Raw genomic sequence first — 16664 nt, 5'->3', positions numbered from 1 at the left:
TTCCTGTGTCTTGTTTTGTCTTCCATCTGGGTGGTCTCTAGATGCCTCACCCTCGACTCCAGCATGACCATTGGTGCTCTTGTCTTATCCACCTATCTTTGAGACTAGCCCCTCACCCTGACTCCAGCTTACCCTTTTGCATTTCTCATGCCCTGCCAAGCTCATACCCTATGTTCTCTTTCACTGTTTTTGAGTCCCTGTCTGGCTCCCTAGAGCCCTCTCTTTCCTGGGTGACCACACAGCCTTTGACTACTGCCTACTCTCTGATGCTCTTGCCTTGGGGCCTCAGCTCCTAGCTTTTGGGTGTGATTTTGTTTATGGACATAATGTGACAAGCTATAGATGGCCAATAAAAAGAAAAGTCAGCAAGGTGAGTAGCAAGTAGTACTGGAAAAGTGTCCCAAGTAAGGCCAGGGTACTCCTGAACCAGCATGCCTTTGATTGTAATGATGGTTACCCTTGAAACCCACCACCCATCTGTCAGTTTGTCATACTGTGGTAGTTTGCATGTTACTGTGATGCTCGAAGCTATGCCACCAGTATTTCAAATATCAGCAGGATCACCTGTGAAGGAGAAGTTTCAGCAGAGCTTCCATACTAAGACAGACTGGAAGGAAAGGCCTGATGATCTACTTCCAAAGCTTAAAAAATAAAAGCCAATGAAAATTCTATGGATCATAGAATATTGTCCAAATCTTCAACTCACTTAATTTGGTCATGTCATCAGGAGGGACCAATATCTGGTAAAGGACATCATGTTTGTCAAAGTGGAAGACCAGTGAAGGTGAGGAAAACCCTTAGTGAGATGGACTGACACAATGGCAACAACAATGAACTTGAGCATACCAAACAAGGATCATGAAGTTGGCACAGGACTGGGCAACACTGAGTTCTGTTGTATATCGGGTCGCCATGAGTCAGAAGAGTACTGAACATACCATGGACTGCCAAAAGAACAAACAAATCTGTCTTGGAAGTACAACCAGAATGCTCTTTAGAAGCAAGGATGGTGAGACTGCGCCTTACATACTTTGAACATGTTATCAGGAGGGATCAGTCCCTGGAGAAGGATATCATGTTTGGTAAAGTAGAGGGTCAGCAGAAAAGAGGAAGACCCTCGATGAGATGGATTGACACAGTGGCTGCAACAATGGGCTCAAACATAACAACAATTGTGAGGATGGCACAGGACTGGGAAATATTTCATTCTATTGTACATTTAGGGTTGCTATGGGTTGGAACCAACTCGACAGGCACCTAACAACAACATGAGTCAGAGCCAATTCAACAGCAACTAAAAACAACCACCCTTGAGCACAGGCACTGCTCTAGTTAATATCACTTAAAAAATCAGTTGATTTGGTTCCTTCGGCCAAAGTAACAAGTCAATTGTGTTGTCTGCAGGATACAACTAATATTTTAACTCTCCAGTTGGTTCTACCATGTCCCATAGACACAGCTGAGCAATACTGCTTAATAAGAACCAGAATAATGAGTTATTTATATACCTGAAGGACTAGTGCAATTACCCGCTACTGCATCTATCATTTCAGTTTTGGGTACCCACAGAGTTGGTATTCTAACTGGACTTAATAAAGAATTACATGGTAATTGGCTATTAAGATTGTGGTTTCTATCACAAGTACTTGGATAGGCGATATGCAAGATTTCTGTATTCAGGGAAATGTCCTACTATATTGAGTTATAGTATAGGTGAAACCTTTCAAACTTGCCCTTTTATTACTATCTCATCTCTATTCCTTTTTAAGAAAATTCTTGCATTTTCTGTGGCTAGCAATTTTTTCTAGGCAAATTGAACTGACCACCACGAATGCCTTTGATGTTACAATCTAGTCTCTCTAGGCCTCTGTGCCCTCTCTTTGACCCTGGGGTCCACCTTGTCCCAGAAGAAGGGACTCTTAGGCTGACATTCATTAGATGAGGTCTCGTACTATTTCAGATGCAAGCTAACTATTCCTGAAATACGTCACTGCAATACACCTGGGAGTTGTTTATTTTAAAGTTGCACGAGGACTCATGACTCATATTACTTTTGAAGTCTCAAGACTTCATTCATGGTAAATCATCCTTCGCTTTGCTTTGGACACTGGATATCTTGGAAAGATTGTCTAAATTCGCTTGAACAACCTTCTGAAGAACTTCAAGTTAGTCCATGTTCCTTGAGAAGATCAGCTATCTAGTAGTTCTGTTTATATTTATGGTTTGCTTTTATGTTCTTGTTAGTTGTAATGGAAAAAAAAAAAAGAGGATGTCTTTTTCCTTTCATTTTGATACTTCATACTAAATATTATGAGAGATTACTCTATAGGAAATATACTCATTAGATTGTGGATTTGTTGCATTTTTAAGCAGAGAATACCTTGTTTGCATAGTGTACATTAAGCAGTTTCTCCTTTTCTCTTTTCCTGGATAGTTTGAGGATGGCATCCTTGATGCATGCCTGTATGTGATGGACAGAGCAAAAATGGACCTCTCTGGTAGAGGAAACCCCATCAAAGTCAGCCGCGTTGGGTCTGCCATGGTAAGCAACAACTAATGATTATTAAAACCTACAACACATGTTGTTTGCCTCAGTATAGATGCTAGTTCATTAAGCTGTTGAAATGATGACTAACACTTAATAAACTTTCATTTGTAGGATTCAGGCTTATGACATCCCGTATAGCTCTAGGAGTTTTTTAAGCTTATCATCTGCTCTAGAACAGAATTATTTTCTCAACACTGTGTTTCTTCAGCTTTAAACAAATGGTGATAGATTACATGATACTATAGACCAGTTATTCTCAAGACTGTCTTGTCTCAGGATTGAGGAGTGGCCATGACAAAATGTCAGTGACTATAATCAATCAATGGATCAATTGATCAAAAGGCACACAAAAGAAAATGAAAGGCATGCAAGACCCACCTTTTGTCTACTTTCACACTGATAGCAAGAATAAAGAAATAAATGGCTCTATCTAATCCTAGGTTCTATTACAATGATACCTCACCGTAGCGCTTTATAGCTGATACGTGGGTATTTATTATTCACAGGAGTTCCATGAGGTAAATAAGGTAGGCACCACTAATGCCACTTTACAACTTAGGACACAGTGGAGTAAGGTCAGTGACGAAGCCTCAGTAGAGCCCAGTTCTACTGACTTCAAGTCCAGATACTTTCTTCCTTCCACGCTGTTCTCTGTGGAAGATCCTGAAACACCTTTGGGAATGCAGAGATCCCGCAGTGGAATAGCTTGCTGAGAGAGGTGATAGCGCTCCCATAAGTGGGAAGGTTAGGGTTCAGGTGTCGTAGGAGAATTCAGTGTGACCCATAGGCCCTTGCAGTCCTGGAATACACTCATCTACACAGCACAAGCAGTCATCTCCTTGGTGCATAAAAGTATATGAAATCCAATTCATGAGCTCAGTATTCCTGAAGAAACTTTGGCCAGGTGGTATTTCATATAATCAAAACGTGAACAAAAAATAAATCATATTATTACCAATATCTTTAAAGTTTCTAAAAACTTCTCTCTAGAGAAGAATTTTATCCTTAAGTTTTGTTTGTGTATTCTTTTGAGTTAAATAAAGTCAATATTTTTAATATGAAAATATTAATCTGATAATGATATGAGGTGTAATCTCTGGACAGCTTTTAAGAAGGGACGTTTTTATTTTATTAGTAACTAAGCTACATATAAATTTAATAAATAGTGGAGCTTAAAAAGTTAAGGCAAAATCTACCATATACTGACCCTTTTCTGCTGTTAGTTTGCGTAATGAAAAGACAATGAGTTCTAAAAAATTTAAGAATTTCTTTATGAGAACAATTTATCACAACATATTCTAGATAAATCTAGAGATTTTTCCTGTTTCACAGACAAGCTTTCCCCATTTCCTCTTCTTTGAAGTTACCATGATAAGTTTGCCATGAAAAGGGAGGCAACAGCTAGCAACAGACGAATATAAATTAATTCCTGTTTAAGCATCCTCAAATGGCCTGCTCCTCAGCCTAAGCTTGCTCACATAGTTTGTGTATTTTTGCTAATCCAGAAATCGCTGCTTAGCACAGCCCATGCAAGAGGGAAGCAAATACGAGACGGCTTACCTAATACTGTCTCCACTGGCGCTTGGCCAACTGGAAGCTCTTAAGTCTTGAATCAAGCACATAATCCTAATGCAAATTGCCTTGAAATTTCATTAATCATAACAAGTCTATGAAGTTCTAATTTTGAAAATGTATAACCCAATTACAAGGTTTAGAACTGGATACAGAGAGTCTATTTGAGGAGCAGTTTGGTTTGGGTTTGGTTTTGGGTTTGGGGGCACTGAGGGGTGGGAGTGCTTCGGTTCTTAGAGAACCTGGGTGGCTTGAATATTTCTGTTTCCACAATCTCTACCATTTCCATATGCAAAATGCTTGGCAGTTTTTTCAAAACCCTTTCACATCTACTACCTCCTTCAGTCCTTGGACTAGCTCTGTGACTCTTTCCAAAATCCATTCATTTATAATGATTTTAAAAACTAAGATATTGACCCTCAAAAGAAAATTAAAAAGGTGACACTTTTTTTTTTTTCTAATTGTGTTTTCAGATCATTCAGGCCGTTACCCTCCTGTAGACAAATGCTAGAAATCTATCAGGAAATTGCAGAGTGAAGTTCAGCAAAGACTGGGGTGGGGGGAAGCCCTCAAATTTCTCAATTAAAGATTTGTCTTCAAATATGAGAAGATTATTTAGGGAGCACGGAAAGAAAGTGTCGATGCTGGGAGAGTCTAGCCACAGCTGGGACTCAAAGGATGATAGGCCTGTGTGTTTGCCTCAGGGCTGACCCAGCCTTCTGATAGAACAGACCCTGGGAGCTTTCTCAAAGACCTCCCCAGCCTAATCACTGAGGCTTGAAATTTCTTTCACAGGTCCAAATACTAGAGATACACTGTGACATGCAAATTTTCGGGAGACCTTTTTATTTTTACTATATCCACTTCACCTCATCCCAGGGTGGAAGCGGTGGAAGACAGAACTTTCTTGGGAGCGAGTGTTGCCAGAAGGGCGGGGATAAAGCTGTGTGGCCCTGGCTGGGCTCCTGAAGATTTAGAGGGGAGTGAGGACAGGAGGACAGGAGGCAGGAGCAGATGGCAGGGCCCCAAAGACCAATTTGCTTACCACGGTCACCACAAAGTCCCGCACTGAAGATTGGCAAGGAGTTTGCTGAGTAGCTGGGTGCCTGGTGCTAAATTAGCCTGGGTGATGGCTCAAATTGTGCAAACTTTCTATGTCTGACAACAGAGATCCCCAGTACGTGCACAATCCCCAGATAAAAATCTTTATTGTCCAGCGTATATGGCCTTGAGTAAGCCAATACACCATGGTTTGTCAGCCTCAGTACAACTGACACTTTGGGCTGGATAATTCTCTGTTGTGGGGGCTGTCCTGTGCACTGTAGGATATCTAGTGGCATCCCACCTTGTACAAACAAGATACCAATAGCAGCGTCCTTTCCCTCCCCGCAACTTGCAACAATTAAAAATGTCTGCAGATGTCACCAAATATTCCCTGGGGGTCAAAATCACCCCCACCTGCAGACCCCAATATTAAGTTACTCCGTGGCTGAATTTCTCAGCTTATAGAATGTAAATAACACTCTCTTCTTGCCCACATAGAGGATCTGTCTCCTTAACTCCTTCAAAACCCGCATTTTTCATCCCTCTGCTAAAGGGAGAGGGAAGGCAATGTCATATGGAAAGGGTCTTGGTCCTATGTCGAGAGATCTGACCTCTGTTTGGCTTTGCCACTAACTTGCTGGGTGACCCAGGACAAATAGCTTAACCTCTCCAGGTCTTATTTCTTTGTCTGTGAAAGAAAATCTTGTCCCTGTACTCAAACCTTGTTTGTTATTCCCAGTGCAGTAAGAAAACCCCTTTATTCTTCAAAACAGCGCTCTTTTCTTCAAATTTTTTGCCTTTATATATTTGGTATTTTCTCTAGCTCTTTTTTTTGAGTTGTTGTTTGCATCACTTTTATGTGAAAATAGGAAAAGTTTATGACAATCTGGACAGCCTGGGGCTATTGAATTTCCCCAGGAGAAAGAAAAGCTCCAAAATACTGTAATCTCACTGCCCGGGGGTTGGCCTGAGATGTGATAACCTTACATAAGCAAACTTCTCTTGAGGCTCCTCTAAATACTGAGCAGTGCATTCTACCAAAGCTACACTGCAGATTGATTTAAGGGAGAAGAGAAAACAAACAAACAAAAAAGGGAAGTAGAAAAAAAAAACTTGCCGAAAGTTGTTCGTCCTCCTTTAAATTGTAATGCTTGATTGCTGCTTTCTTTCCACTTCATTTCTGATGTAACAGTCACCACCTGGAAAATGATCAGGGAATTTTACAAAAATTTTACATTAACAAAAATATTCTACTTCTAACCCAAAAATGCTGTAAAGAAACTGGATGTGGCCTCCGAGCTCCTAATTAGCCCATCAGAACCGTTTGTGCTATGACATGTTGTGACGAGGACAGTATGGTTCTGGGGAAAGGGGGAGTTGGTAACAATAGCCTGGCATTACTGTGAGGTGGTTACCTGCCTGTGCCTGTTTCTACCCATGACTGATTGGATCTGGCAGCAACTCGGGGCTGGGAGCTTCTCCAAGGAGGTGCAGCTGCTGCTACAATGGTAAGGTCACTGCAGATGCTGCGTTCTCAGTCCTCTGTGACACTCCCCAATATTTCACCCCTGCACAGATTTGCTACTCTGGGTGAAGATTTTATTCATAGAAGACCTCTGTTCAAATGTGTGTAGAAGCAGGCTGTGAGATGCAGGAGACTCTCCAGGGATCTTCTGGGGGAGGAAATGGAAGTCCTTGGAAGTTACCTCATGCAGTCAAAGGCACACGGCAAATAAGTGGCTGAGCTGGAGCTAAATATTGTCCTTACTCTCAGCTCATAGACCTTAGAGGGCCCGTAATAACACATTATTACAAATAACAAAATTACCATATCAAATTAACTAGCTGCCTCCCAGAAAAGAACAAGATCCCAAGGGAATGGGGCTCAGAGCAGGTGAATTTTGAATAGGACAATAAGTGAAGAAAGGTGTGAATTAGAGGATTCTAAACAGCCAAAGGCAATGAGTCCCTGGAGAAGCAGCTCCCAAAGAGGATTAGGTACCAAACGTGGTATGTTGATGGTGATATTTGTGGCGATGATGGTAGTGAAGGTGGTCGTGGTAGTGATGGTGATGATGGCAATGGTGGCTTTGGTGCTGGTGATGATGAAGGCCACAATGGCGGTGGTGGTAGTAGTGATGTTGATGATGGTAGCTAACTGGCTGTGGTGCTAGTGGTGGTGAGGGTCCTAGTGGTAGTGGTCGTGGTGGAGGTGGGTGTGATGATGATTGTAATGGTAGTTATGGTGGTGATGGCAGTAGTGGTGCTGATGGTGGTAAAGCATTTAGTATTAACTCATTAATTCAACAAGTATTTACTGAGAATCTATCAGTCTAGGCACTGGGGTACAATTGTGAACAAAACATTCTTCCTGCCTTCATAGAACTTATAGTCTTGTAGAGAAGACAGACTAGGAAATAGAAAATTTTAGCACATTATAATGAATTCTCTGATGAAAATAAGCATGACGTCAGATAGGAGAGGAAATCTGTCAAGTTTAGTTCACAACCTTCCCAGGACTACACACCAATCTAGCAAGTATTGGGTGATTGGATCAAGGGGTAGGAGAATGGCTGACAAGGATCCATAGCAATAATAGACCTTGCTGTTATTCACAGAAACCCGTTTCCCCATGGTGGAACTCTAGGAGTTGGTGTGTTTTGCAATTCCGAAAACAAAGCCCCCACCGTGGAAGTTTTTTCCATGGGGTCCCAGTGTTTACACTTATTTGCCTCCATGACACTTTGATTCTGTTATAATTAGAAAAAAAGATCACACTGATAGGAAAATTTGAAAGGTGGGGGAAGAGAAAAAAATATCAATATAGTTACGTGTTTTAAAATTCCAGTGCTTTATACTGTTGCCAGCCTGGATTCTCCAGCTTTCCATGAGGCGTACATATTTATTTTTAACTCTAGTCTTTTGCTAATATCGAACCACAAAGGCCTCATTAATCCTCATTAATACCCTGCTCTGACCATGCCTCATGGGAACTAACTCAACAGTGAACTTTTTTTAACCAATCGATGTTCGATGTACTCAGCACTATAAAAACAATCTGGAATTCCAGCTAGTAAATCAAAGTGACCACAAGTGGAGGCAGGTCCTGGAGTTCCTAGGGCCCAATACAAGATGAATGGCCATGCACCTAGGAGACAAAGCAGGCTTCAGGGCTCTGGTCTCCGAGGACCTGCGATCCTGTGGATAAGCTGACCACAAAGTTAGTTTTCACTTTGTGCATCTTTCCTCCCCTTCTCATTGTCCTAGAATTTAGGAAGGTCTCATTTCATATAGGAATGGCATCACTGCTTTGATACTTTGCCAAGCTGTACTCCACACTGGCTACTACGAAGTGTGAGCTTTACTTTCCTGCAGTTGTTTACTTGGGCATCTTACGGGTAGCTTCACGTTTAGTACGCCTCTTCATGCAATAAACCTTGAATGAAAGTACTCAGATTACATTTTAAAATTCACTTGGGTTAGAAACTCTACCCCTTGGTCATCCCAAATGAACCTCAAAGTCAGAAATAAATACATTAAGTCTCCTTCCTGATCATACAGACCAATCACACCATAGCGCCCTAGCAGCTGTATTTTAAAGCATATAGACTTCAGTTTCTAAAGCAGCTGCTATCCCCTTTCTTAGAGTGAACTACCATGGGGAAATTTGAGGACCTTGCCATTACTCCCAGAAACCCTGGTGGCGTAGTGGTTAAAGCGCTGTGGCTGCTAACCAAGGGATCAGCAGTTCGAATCCACCAGGCGCTCCTTGGAAACTCTATGGGATGGTTCTACTCTGTCCTATAGGGTCGCTATGAGTCAGAATCGACTTGACGGCACTAGATTTGGTTTTTGGTTTTTTGCCATTATTCCCAACTTTTCCCCACCAAGAGCCTTTTCACATTTCCCCATATGGATCTTATTTTTTTGAAAAAATTCATCTATTAAAAAAAGCATGATTATTTAATAATAATTTGGCTCCCCATGCTTGCGTCAAAGACTTACATAATTGCCAATCAGGATCTCTAGTCAGCACCAGATAATCAGTGCCACCGCAGCAAATGTGATTCCTTGCCATCTTTTTTTTTTTTTTTTTAATATTTTATTGTGTTTTTGGTGAAGGCTTACGCAGCAGTTTAGGTTCCCATTCAACAATTTCTACATAAGTTGTTCAGGGACATTGGTTACATTCTTGACGATGTGTGAACCTTCTCATTATTTCTGTTCTGGTTGTTCTGTTTCAGTGCCATCTTTTTGAGCATAAATAATGCTATTTCCATTTGGTGTTTTGGAAGAGTAAAACTAACTCACACACCAGCATTACTAACTTTGCAGGCTCCTGGAGGTCAGGGGTCCTGGGCTGGTGACCACTGCTAGATGTGGGCTTCATGATAGATTTGAGTCCCCATCCAGAGCCTCTGGGCCTCCAACCCTATCTGATTTTTTATTTCAAATGGTTATTTCTTCATGATCCATGCCCAGGAATGAAAGAAGTGACATTCCTCATTTTGTGAAGGCAGAAAAAGCCAGAGGCCTCTGATGTTGTTTATGACCTTTCAGTGGTGACACATCTCAATGTGTCAGGGCTCCCGGCGTGGCTCCTTGTGGAAAACCTACCAGTTAGTGTTAACGAAGAATGTCATTGCATCCAGCTAGGTAAAATATGAAAATGCCAGTCCTGATAAGATTTTTGTAAATGCTTAAAGTTGGAGTCAGGGTATCTCTAAGCACAGGGGGCATTGCTGCAGCTCAGGAATGGCCTAGGGTTCCATGGTGAGGGGGAGGTGGAAAGCCAGAAAATTTTCAGATATGTTTCAAACTAAACGTAATACCGTAAGGTCACCTTATTCACCAGGGATTTTCATTTCTGTTTACTGAGAATTTTTAGCAGTTGACAAATACATTGGAAGTTGGTGGGAAAATAGAACTTACCTAACAGAAATTATCTTCATAGCCACTTTTGAGAAATTACATCTATTTCATAAATAACCCACGCACAGATGGAAAGACTGAGGAATCAGGAAGTGAAGTATATTTATTTCCCAGAGTCTCTGTAGAACTGGAACTGGCTCACAGGTTGCCTGACCCTGCTGTTCCACGTAAAAGACACAGTGTTACATTTCCACTGTACTTGTCCTCTGCCTGTCCTCTCTCCCTGTCACATGAGCTCCTTGGGTACAGATGTACTGCCTTTCCATGCCCTGTCTGAGTCCATCCTTCTCTTTCGGGGGGAGGGGGAAGGGGTAGGGAGGGAACAATGAATTGTTCAGACATCATTTTTTTTTCTCTATGGTAAAAGCCAGCGATGTAATGAAGTTTTCATTTGTGGGCAAACAGCTTGGTTTCTCAATTATTAAGGTTACATTTCTTATGCCTGCTCTGTCCATATTTTTGGAGAAAAACAGACATTTATTACGAGCCATCGCTCGAATGTGATGATCATAGTCAATCTAAATGTCTGCTTTCCCCAAATTGCTTCTTGGAATGAGGTTTCCACACTGCATCTGTTTTGTAATCACACAGGCTATTTCTGAAACACTGGATGTTTTCAGCACTCCCTCCAAGCTGTGTGTTGGTGCTGCTCTGGTCTCCGGGGCAGACACCCCGGGATAGATGGACGGAAATGTTGCAAGGCCATCACCACCCTCTAGGACCTGCCCGACAGCTTGATGCACCTTGTGTTCCCTTCCTGCCCTCTTTCCTTCCCTTGCTCTCCTCCCCTGACATTCTCGCCCTTCTCTCTTCCTCTGGCTCTGCTGTTTTCCCTCCCTTCCATCCTTGTCTTTCACTCACGTATTTACAAAGGCCTGTCCTCCACCATCCCTGTTCTATGCAGCGGTGGTATGGCCATGAGAAAAGCAGCCAATACTTGTAGAGCTTAAAAATCCCAGTTTCCCTTTCTTGGTCCTTGTTTGGTTATTTTTCTTATGATTGCCAACTGGTAAAATATGTTTGGGCCAAATGGATCCTCAGTTATTGAGGGAGACAAGGTTTATAATTCCTTGTTGTAATAGCTATCATAAGCAATGCATTTAATTACCTTCCCCTGCCAGAGCTGTGCATCGTGTATGTAGACTAAAGGACATGTGTGTGCCATTTCACAATATGGACTAGGGTTAGTTCATGGTTTGTTTTTGTTTTGTTTTGTTTTGTTAATTGAAGCCAAGCTACATACACTGAAATGTGTGGATATTACATATACAATCAATGAGTTTTGAATGGCAGAATCACCACCTCAGTCAAAATATAAACTATCCCATCACCTCAGAAATTGCCCTCTTGCTCCCTTCTGGTCAGTTCATATCCCCAAAGGCAATCACTATCCTGATTTCTTTCAATAGATCAGTTTTGTCTATTCTTAACTTCATATAATTGGATTCATACAGCATGTACTATTTGGGCTTTTTTTTACTCAATCAGTTGTGGCATATATCTTTAGTTTGTTCCTTTTTATGGCTGAGCAGTATTTCATTGTATGAATATATCACAATTTGTCTATCTGTTCACCTGCTGATGGACATTTGAGATACTTCCAATTTGGGGTTAATATGAATAAAGCTACTATGAGCAATTATGTACTAGCTCCTACATGCGCGTCTTTTTGTGTATATATGTCTTCACATCTCTAAGATAAATAGCTGATGGTAGCATGCCTGGATCATAGGGTAAGTATATGTTTAACTTTATAAAATATGCCAGTTTTGTAAAGTGGTTTACCATTTTACATGCCTACCAATAATGTATGAGAGTTCCAGTTTTTCCACAGCTTTGCTTATTATAATTTGGTGTTTTCAGCCTTTGTAATTTTAGTCATTCTTTTTTTTTTTTTTTAGTGGGTGTATAGCAGTATCTCACTGGGGTTTTCATTTGCATTTCTCTGATGACTAATGGTGTTCAGTACCTTCCGCCCATTTATTGGCCATTCATATATCTTTCTTTTCATTCAAGTCTATTCAAGTCTTTGCCCAATTTTATTGGATTATTTGTCTTTATATTTGTGAGTTGTAGTTACTCTATGCACAATCTAGCTACAAGTCTAATATATGTATAGAGGGTATTTTTTTCCCCAGACTTTGGCTTGCTATTACATTTTCTTAATGGTGTATTTTAAGGAACAAAAGTGTTTATGTTTTTTGAAGTCCATTTTTTTTTTTCAATCTTTTAGAGTCCTTTCCAAGAAATATGCTATTTGCACAAGGTCATGGAGATATTCCCCTCTGCTTTCTTTCACAAGCTTTATAATTTCGGCTTTTACATTTAAGCCTATGGACCATCTTGAGTTATCTCTCTGCATGGTGTGAAGTAGGGGTCAAGGTTTATTTTTCCCTGTTTATCCATTTGTTCCAGCACTATTTGTTGAAAAGACTGTTAGGAAGGTTTTCCTTTGTTAGAAAGACTGCCATTTCTCCCACTAAATTGTTTTGACAAATTTGTTGCAAATTAAATGACTGTGTACCTGAGTATCTATTCCTGGGCTCTCTATTCTGTTCCACTGGTCTATTTGTCCATTCTGATACCAATATTATACTGTCTTGATTACTGTAACATTATAGGAAGTCTTGAAATTAGATAGTCTTCCAATCTGGATTTTTAAGATATTATTTCAGATCTTTTGCATTTCTATATAAATTTTAGAAACAATTTGTCAATTTCAACACAAATATTTGTTGGCATTTTGATAAACCAATTTACTTTGATCTGGTAAAGAAATATTAAAAGGTGGCTTGCACACACCCTATACTAATACAACATCCATTAATTGAACAGACTTTACTGAGTGTTCACTCTGTGGGTGCACTGAAAATACAAAGTCAAAACATTACGATGCCTTCCCTCCAGGAGCTTACCGTCTGGTAGTGGGAACAAAGGCAATGAAATCAATGACACAGTACAATGACGTACACAAGAGGATAGCACTAAGCAAAAAGTACTGTGCAAGCAGAGGAAGGACATCTAAATCAAGGTGATAGGTAGAGACTTCCAGATTGAAACCAGCTGAGTTTTAAAGAATCCGTAGTCATTTGCTGGGTAAAGAGGGGATTTGAGTATGGAAGAGCATTCCAGGAAGAGAGAGTAACATTGATTTCCCATAGCTCCAAGGCAGGAAGCAGCTCGTTAAGGCCATCTCTATGACAAGCCTTGGAGACAGTGATGGCTTTTGTTGGAGCAGGGTTCAAGGTCACCAACAAAAGACACAAACCACACACTCTGCTAGTGCATGGGATAACGCTTTACTCACCAAAGAAGAGACACAGTGAGATCACTTTACTTGGGATCACCTGTCTCCCATGGCCAGCGAGTTGTCCCTTGCAGCTAGTGCAGGGTGACTGCTCTGTACACACCCTTCCTGTGACACAGACCGAGAGACACCGTTCCCTCCATGTTGGGAACAGATATAGGACTGGGGTTGGCCAGGTACCAGGTGGTGCCCATACATGAGCAAGAAACAGAGAAAGTTATTGTGTGCATAGAACTGGGGGAAGGCTTCTCTGATAAGGAGGGACTATGAGAGAGAAAGATATCCAATTCCTAGTCTTCTTATCAGAGAGTGTTCTGGGCCCAAGGCCTCTGTTTAGCAGCCCACATGGGAGATATAAAGGCAGACCATCCTCTCAACAGCTTTCTTTTCCTTTGGGCCAAAGTGTGTGACCAAGGCTGTTTTAAGTGTTGTGAAATCCCGAAAGAATTAACCATGAAGAGCCAGGCAAGGGAGAAAATAGGATTTCTGCTACCCCATTTATCTTCTCTCCTGTGTACTTGCTGGAAGGCCTGCGCATGGAATAATCTGTCTAAGAGCACTTCATCTTCAGCTCATCTCTCCTCTGTCCTCACCACGTACCCTGGTTAATAGCAGAGCAGGCAATAAACAGATTCCCACATTCCTAGACCACGTTTTCTCAGAGCTGTTTTTTCAAATGTGGAAAAGAGAAAATGTGGACCTGTTGTCATTGAAGAGAGGTCATGCTTGAAGCTCCTACCACCCCACTCAGCCTCTCCTGACCACCCTTTACTCTATCCCCCACCAACACAGTGACCACTGAGGTTCTTTTGCAGAACCCTAGAGTGCCATGGGGCACAATTTGACATCTACTCTCCACTTCCACCTATGATTAAGATGGATCACCTCTGGGCTGTAGCTGGGGGCTTATGGTCCACAAAATCTGGAAAGAATCTTATAACAGGAATAATTTTTCCTGCCTCAACTTAACTCCCCACTTTTGATGCTAGTACATGTTACCAAGAATTTATATCCAGTGGTCTTTTAGAAACTGTGATAGGCAGGATTAAGTATAAAATTATTTTCTAAAAGAGTTACAGAACTCCTAGCCTTTATGAGAGCATAACTCTTAAGCAATGAATTTTAAGAGAATATAATAAGTTTATAATACAGAGAAGTCATTTCATCGTAGACATATAAAATGGGCACACAGGAGAAAGATGCCTTTACGTATTTAAAAAGAAATGGAAAGAAATAGTAACTACACACACACACAAAAAAAACAGTAACTAAAATTTTTCAAAATTTCTTTTTCCTACCAAAAATTCAGATACCTCATACAATACCCTGTAAAGCAATAATTGGTGGCACATGACAGTTTCTTTGATTTCAAATAGTAATAAAGGCTCCTGCCTTGTGGTAGCATGCACTGTCAGTGGTACAGAAGCTTCCCAATAAACCCCAGAGGCTGAAAAAGTTGATGGTCACTATATGTACAATCAGGCACAAATGGGTTAACGGTCTCCTACACTTGTCTGTCTGTAGTGTCTGTCCTGTTGCTGTGATGCTGAACAGGTTTCAGTGAAGTTTCCAGACTAAGAAGGACTAGGAAGAAAGGCTTTGTGATCTACTTCCAAAAAACAGCCAGTGAAAACCCTATGAGTCACAATGGTCTGATCCTGTTGTATGTGGGGTCCTATAAGCTGGGGGCCTATCCAAAGGCAGCTAACAACAACAACCCAGAAGGCCCCACATTTTCTGTCTAGATTTCCCACAACCACCCAGACCCCATCAATCCACCTCCTGAAAGTTAAGGCCACTCCCGTTTCAGCCCTCAAAGAGCATTGGCTCTGCCCCTCCCCACATTTGAACAGCTCAGTCTAACCACTCCTCATGAACCTAAACCTTGAAATCTGAGAGGCAGCCCAATCCACCAGGCAACTTCTCTAACACACACACAAAAATTTTAGTATGCTATCCCCTAGGGTTCACCACCTGTCTGTCAGTTTGTCATACTATGGTACTTCGCATGTTGCTGTGATGCTGGAGGCTATGGCACCTGTATTTCAAATACCAGCAGAGTCACCCATGGTAGACAGGTTTCAGTGGAGCTTCCAGACTAAGACAGACTAGGAAGAAAGGCTTGGAAACTTACTTGCAAAAAGAAGTCAATGAAAATATTACAGATCACAACAGAATGCTGTCTAATATAGGGCTGAAATATGAGCCCCCTAGGTTGAAAGGCACTCAGAATACACAATGGCCACAACAATGGACTGGATCATGAAGACAGCACAGGATGGGGCAATGTTTCATTCTGTTGTATGTAGGGTTGCCATGAGTCAGAGCCAACTCAATGGCAACTAACAGCAACAACGATATATCTTAGGGTAAATATTTGGAAAAATTTTAAATATCCAAAAAATTATAAAGAAGAAAAAATCATTATATATATATTCTCACTGCCAAAATTAACAGTTAGCATCTTGACATATCTGCTTCCAGTCTTTTATACGAAAAATCTTTTTTTTGTAAAAAAATGATTAAAAAAACACACAAAAATGATACTGCTCTCTAAAAAGTATTCATAAAGTGCAGAATATTTTAAAGATAAAGTTTTAAAAAATCTTCTCCACAAAAATCACCCCAAATTTCACCACCCAGAAATAACCATTATTGATATTTGATTTGGGAGGCAGAGCCAAGATGGCAGAATAGACAGACGCTTCCGGTGAGCCCTCTTACAACAAAGACCTGAAAAAACAAGTGAAACAAGTATATTTATGACAAGCTAGGAGCCCTGAACATCAAACGCAAGCTTAGAAAATGAACAGAGGGGCAGAGAGAGGAAGAGACGGTTCAGAAGCAGAGAGGGGTTACCGGACCTGAATCGTGGGAAGCCCTCAGGCACCATTCCCGGGAGGGGCGGCGGTGGAGTGGTACTAGTGTTCGGCCACAGTTTCCTCAGGGAGATACAGCCAGCCACACAGCCTACTCACACCTCCGGAACCAGAGAAGAACAGCAGTCTCGGCAAAAGCTAAGTACATGTGTGTATTTTACTGCTGCCCCCACCCCGCCCCACAAGCCAGCTTCAGTGGCTTATTTCCCTGGGCCTGAAACAGGCCCTGTTGAGCACCTAGAGCCATCCTTGGAGAAGGAATAAATTTGCAATTCAGGGAAAAGATAATTTGCCAGCTCCACTGACTGGGGGAGCTCAGGACAGGAGCACCTCCTGTCCAGGCATAAACCGTCCGTGGACTTTGAGTACCTTTCCCTTCTGC

At 41.4% G+C, this 16664-nt stretch overlaps 1 protein-coding gene across 1 annotated transcript in view; it reads left to right on the top strand.

The window, feature by feature from the left end:
* Window positions 1-16664, top strand: part of F13A1 (coagulation factor XIII A chain) — a 235778-nt gene that overhangs the window by 112663 nt on the left and 106451 nt on the right. Inside the window, exon 6 of the mRNA XM_049882606.1 lies at window positions 2435-2542. Within this exon, the coding sequence (XP_049738563.1) occupies window positions 2435-2542 (108 nt within the window). The remainder of the gene's footprint in view (window positions 1-2434; window positions 2543-16664) is intronic.

This window comes from Elephas maximus, chromosome 1 (genome assembly GCF_024166365.1).
Source record: "Elephas maximus indicus isolate mEleMax1 chromosome 1, mEleMax1 primary haplotype, whole genome shotgun sequence".
NCBI lineage: Eukaryota > Metazoa > Chordata > Mammalia > Proboscidea > Elephantidae > Elephas > Elephas maximus.
Note: the sequence above shows the minus strand (reverse complement) of the source record. Positions and strands in the feature narration are given on the sequence as shown.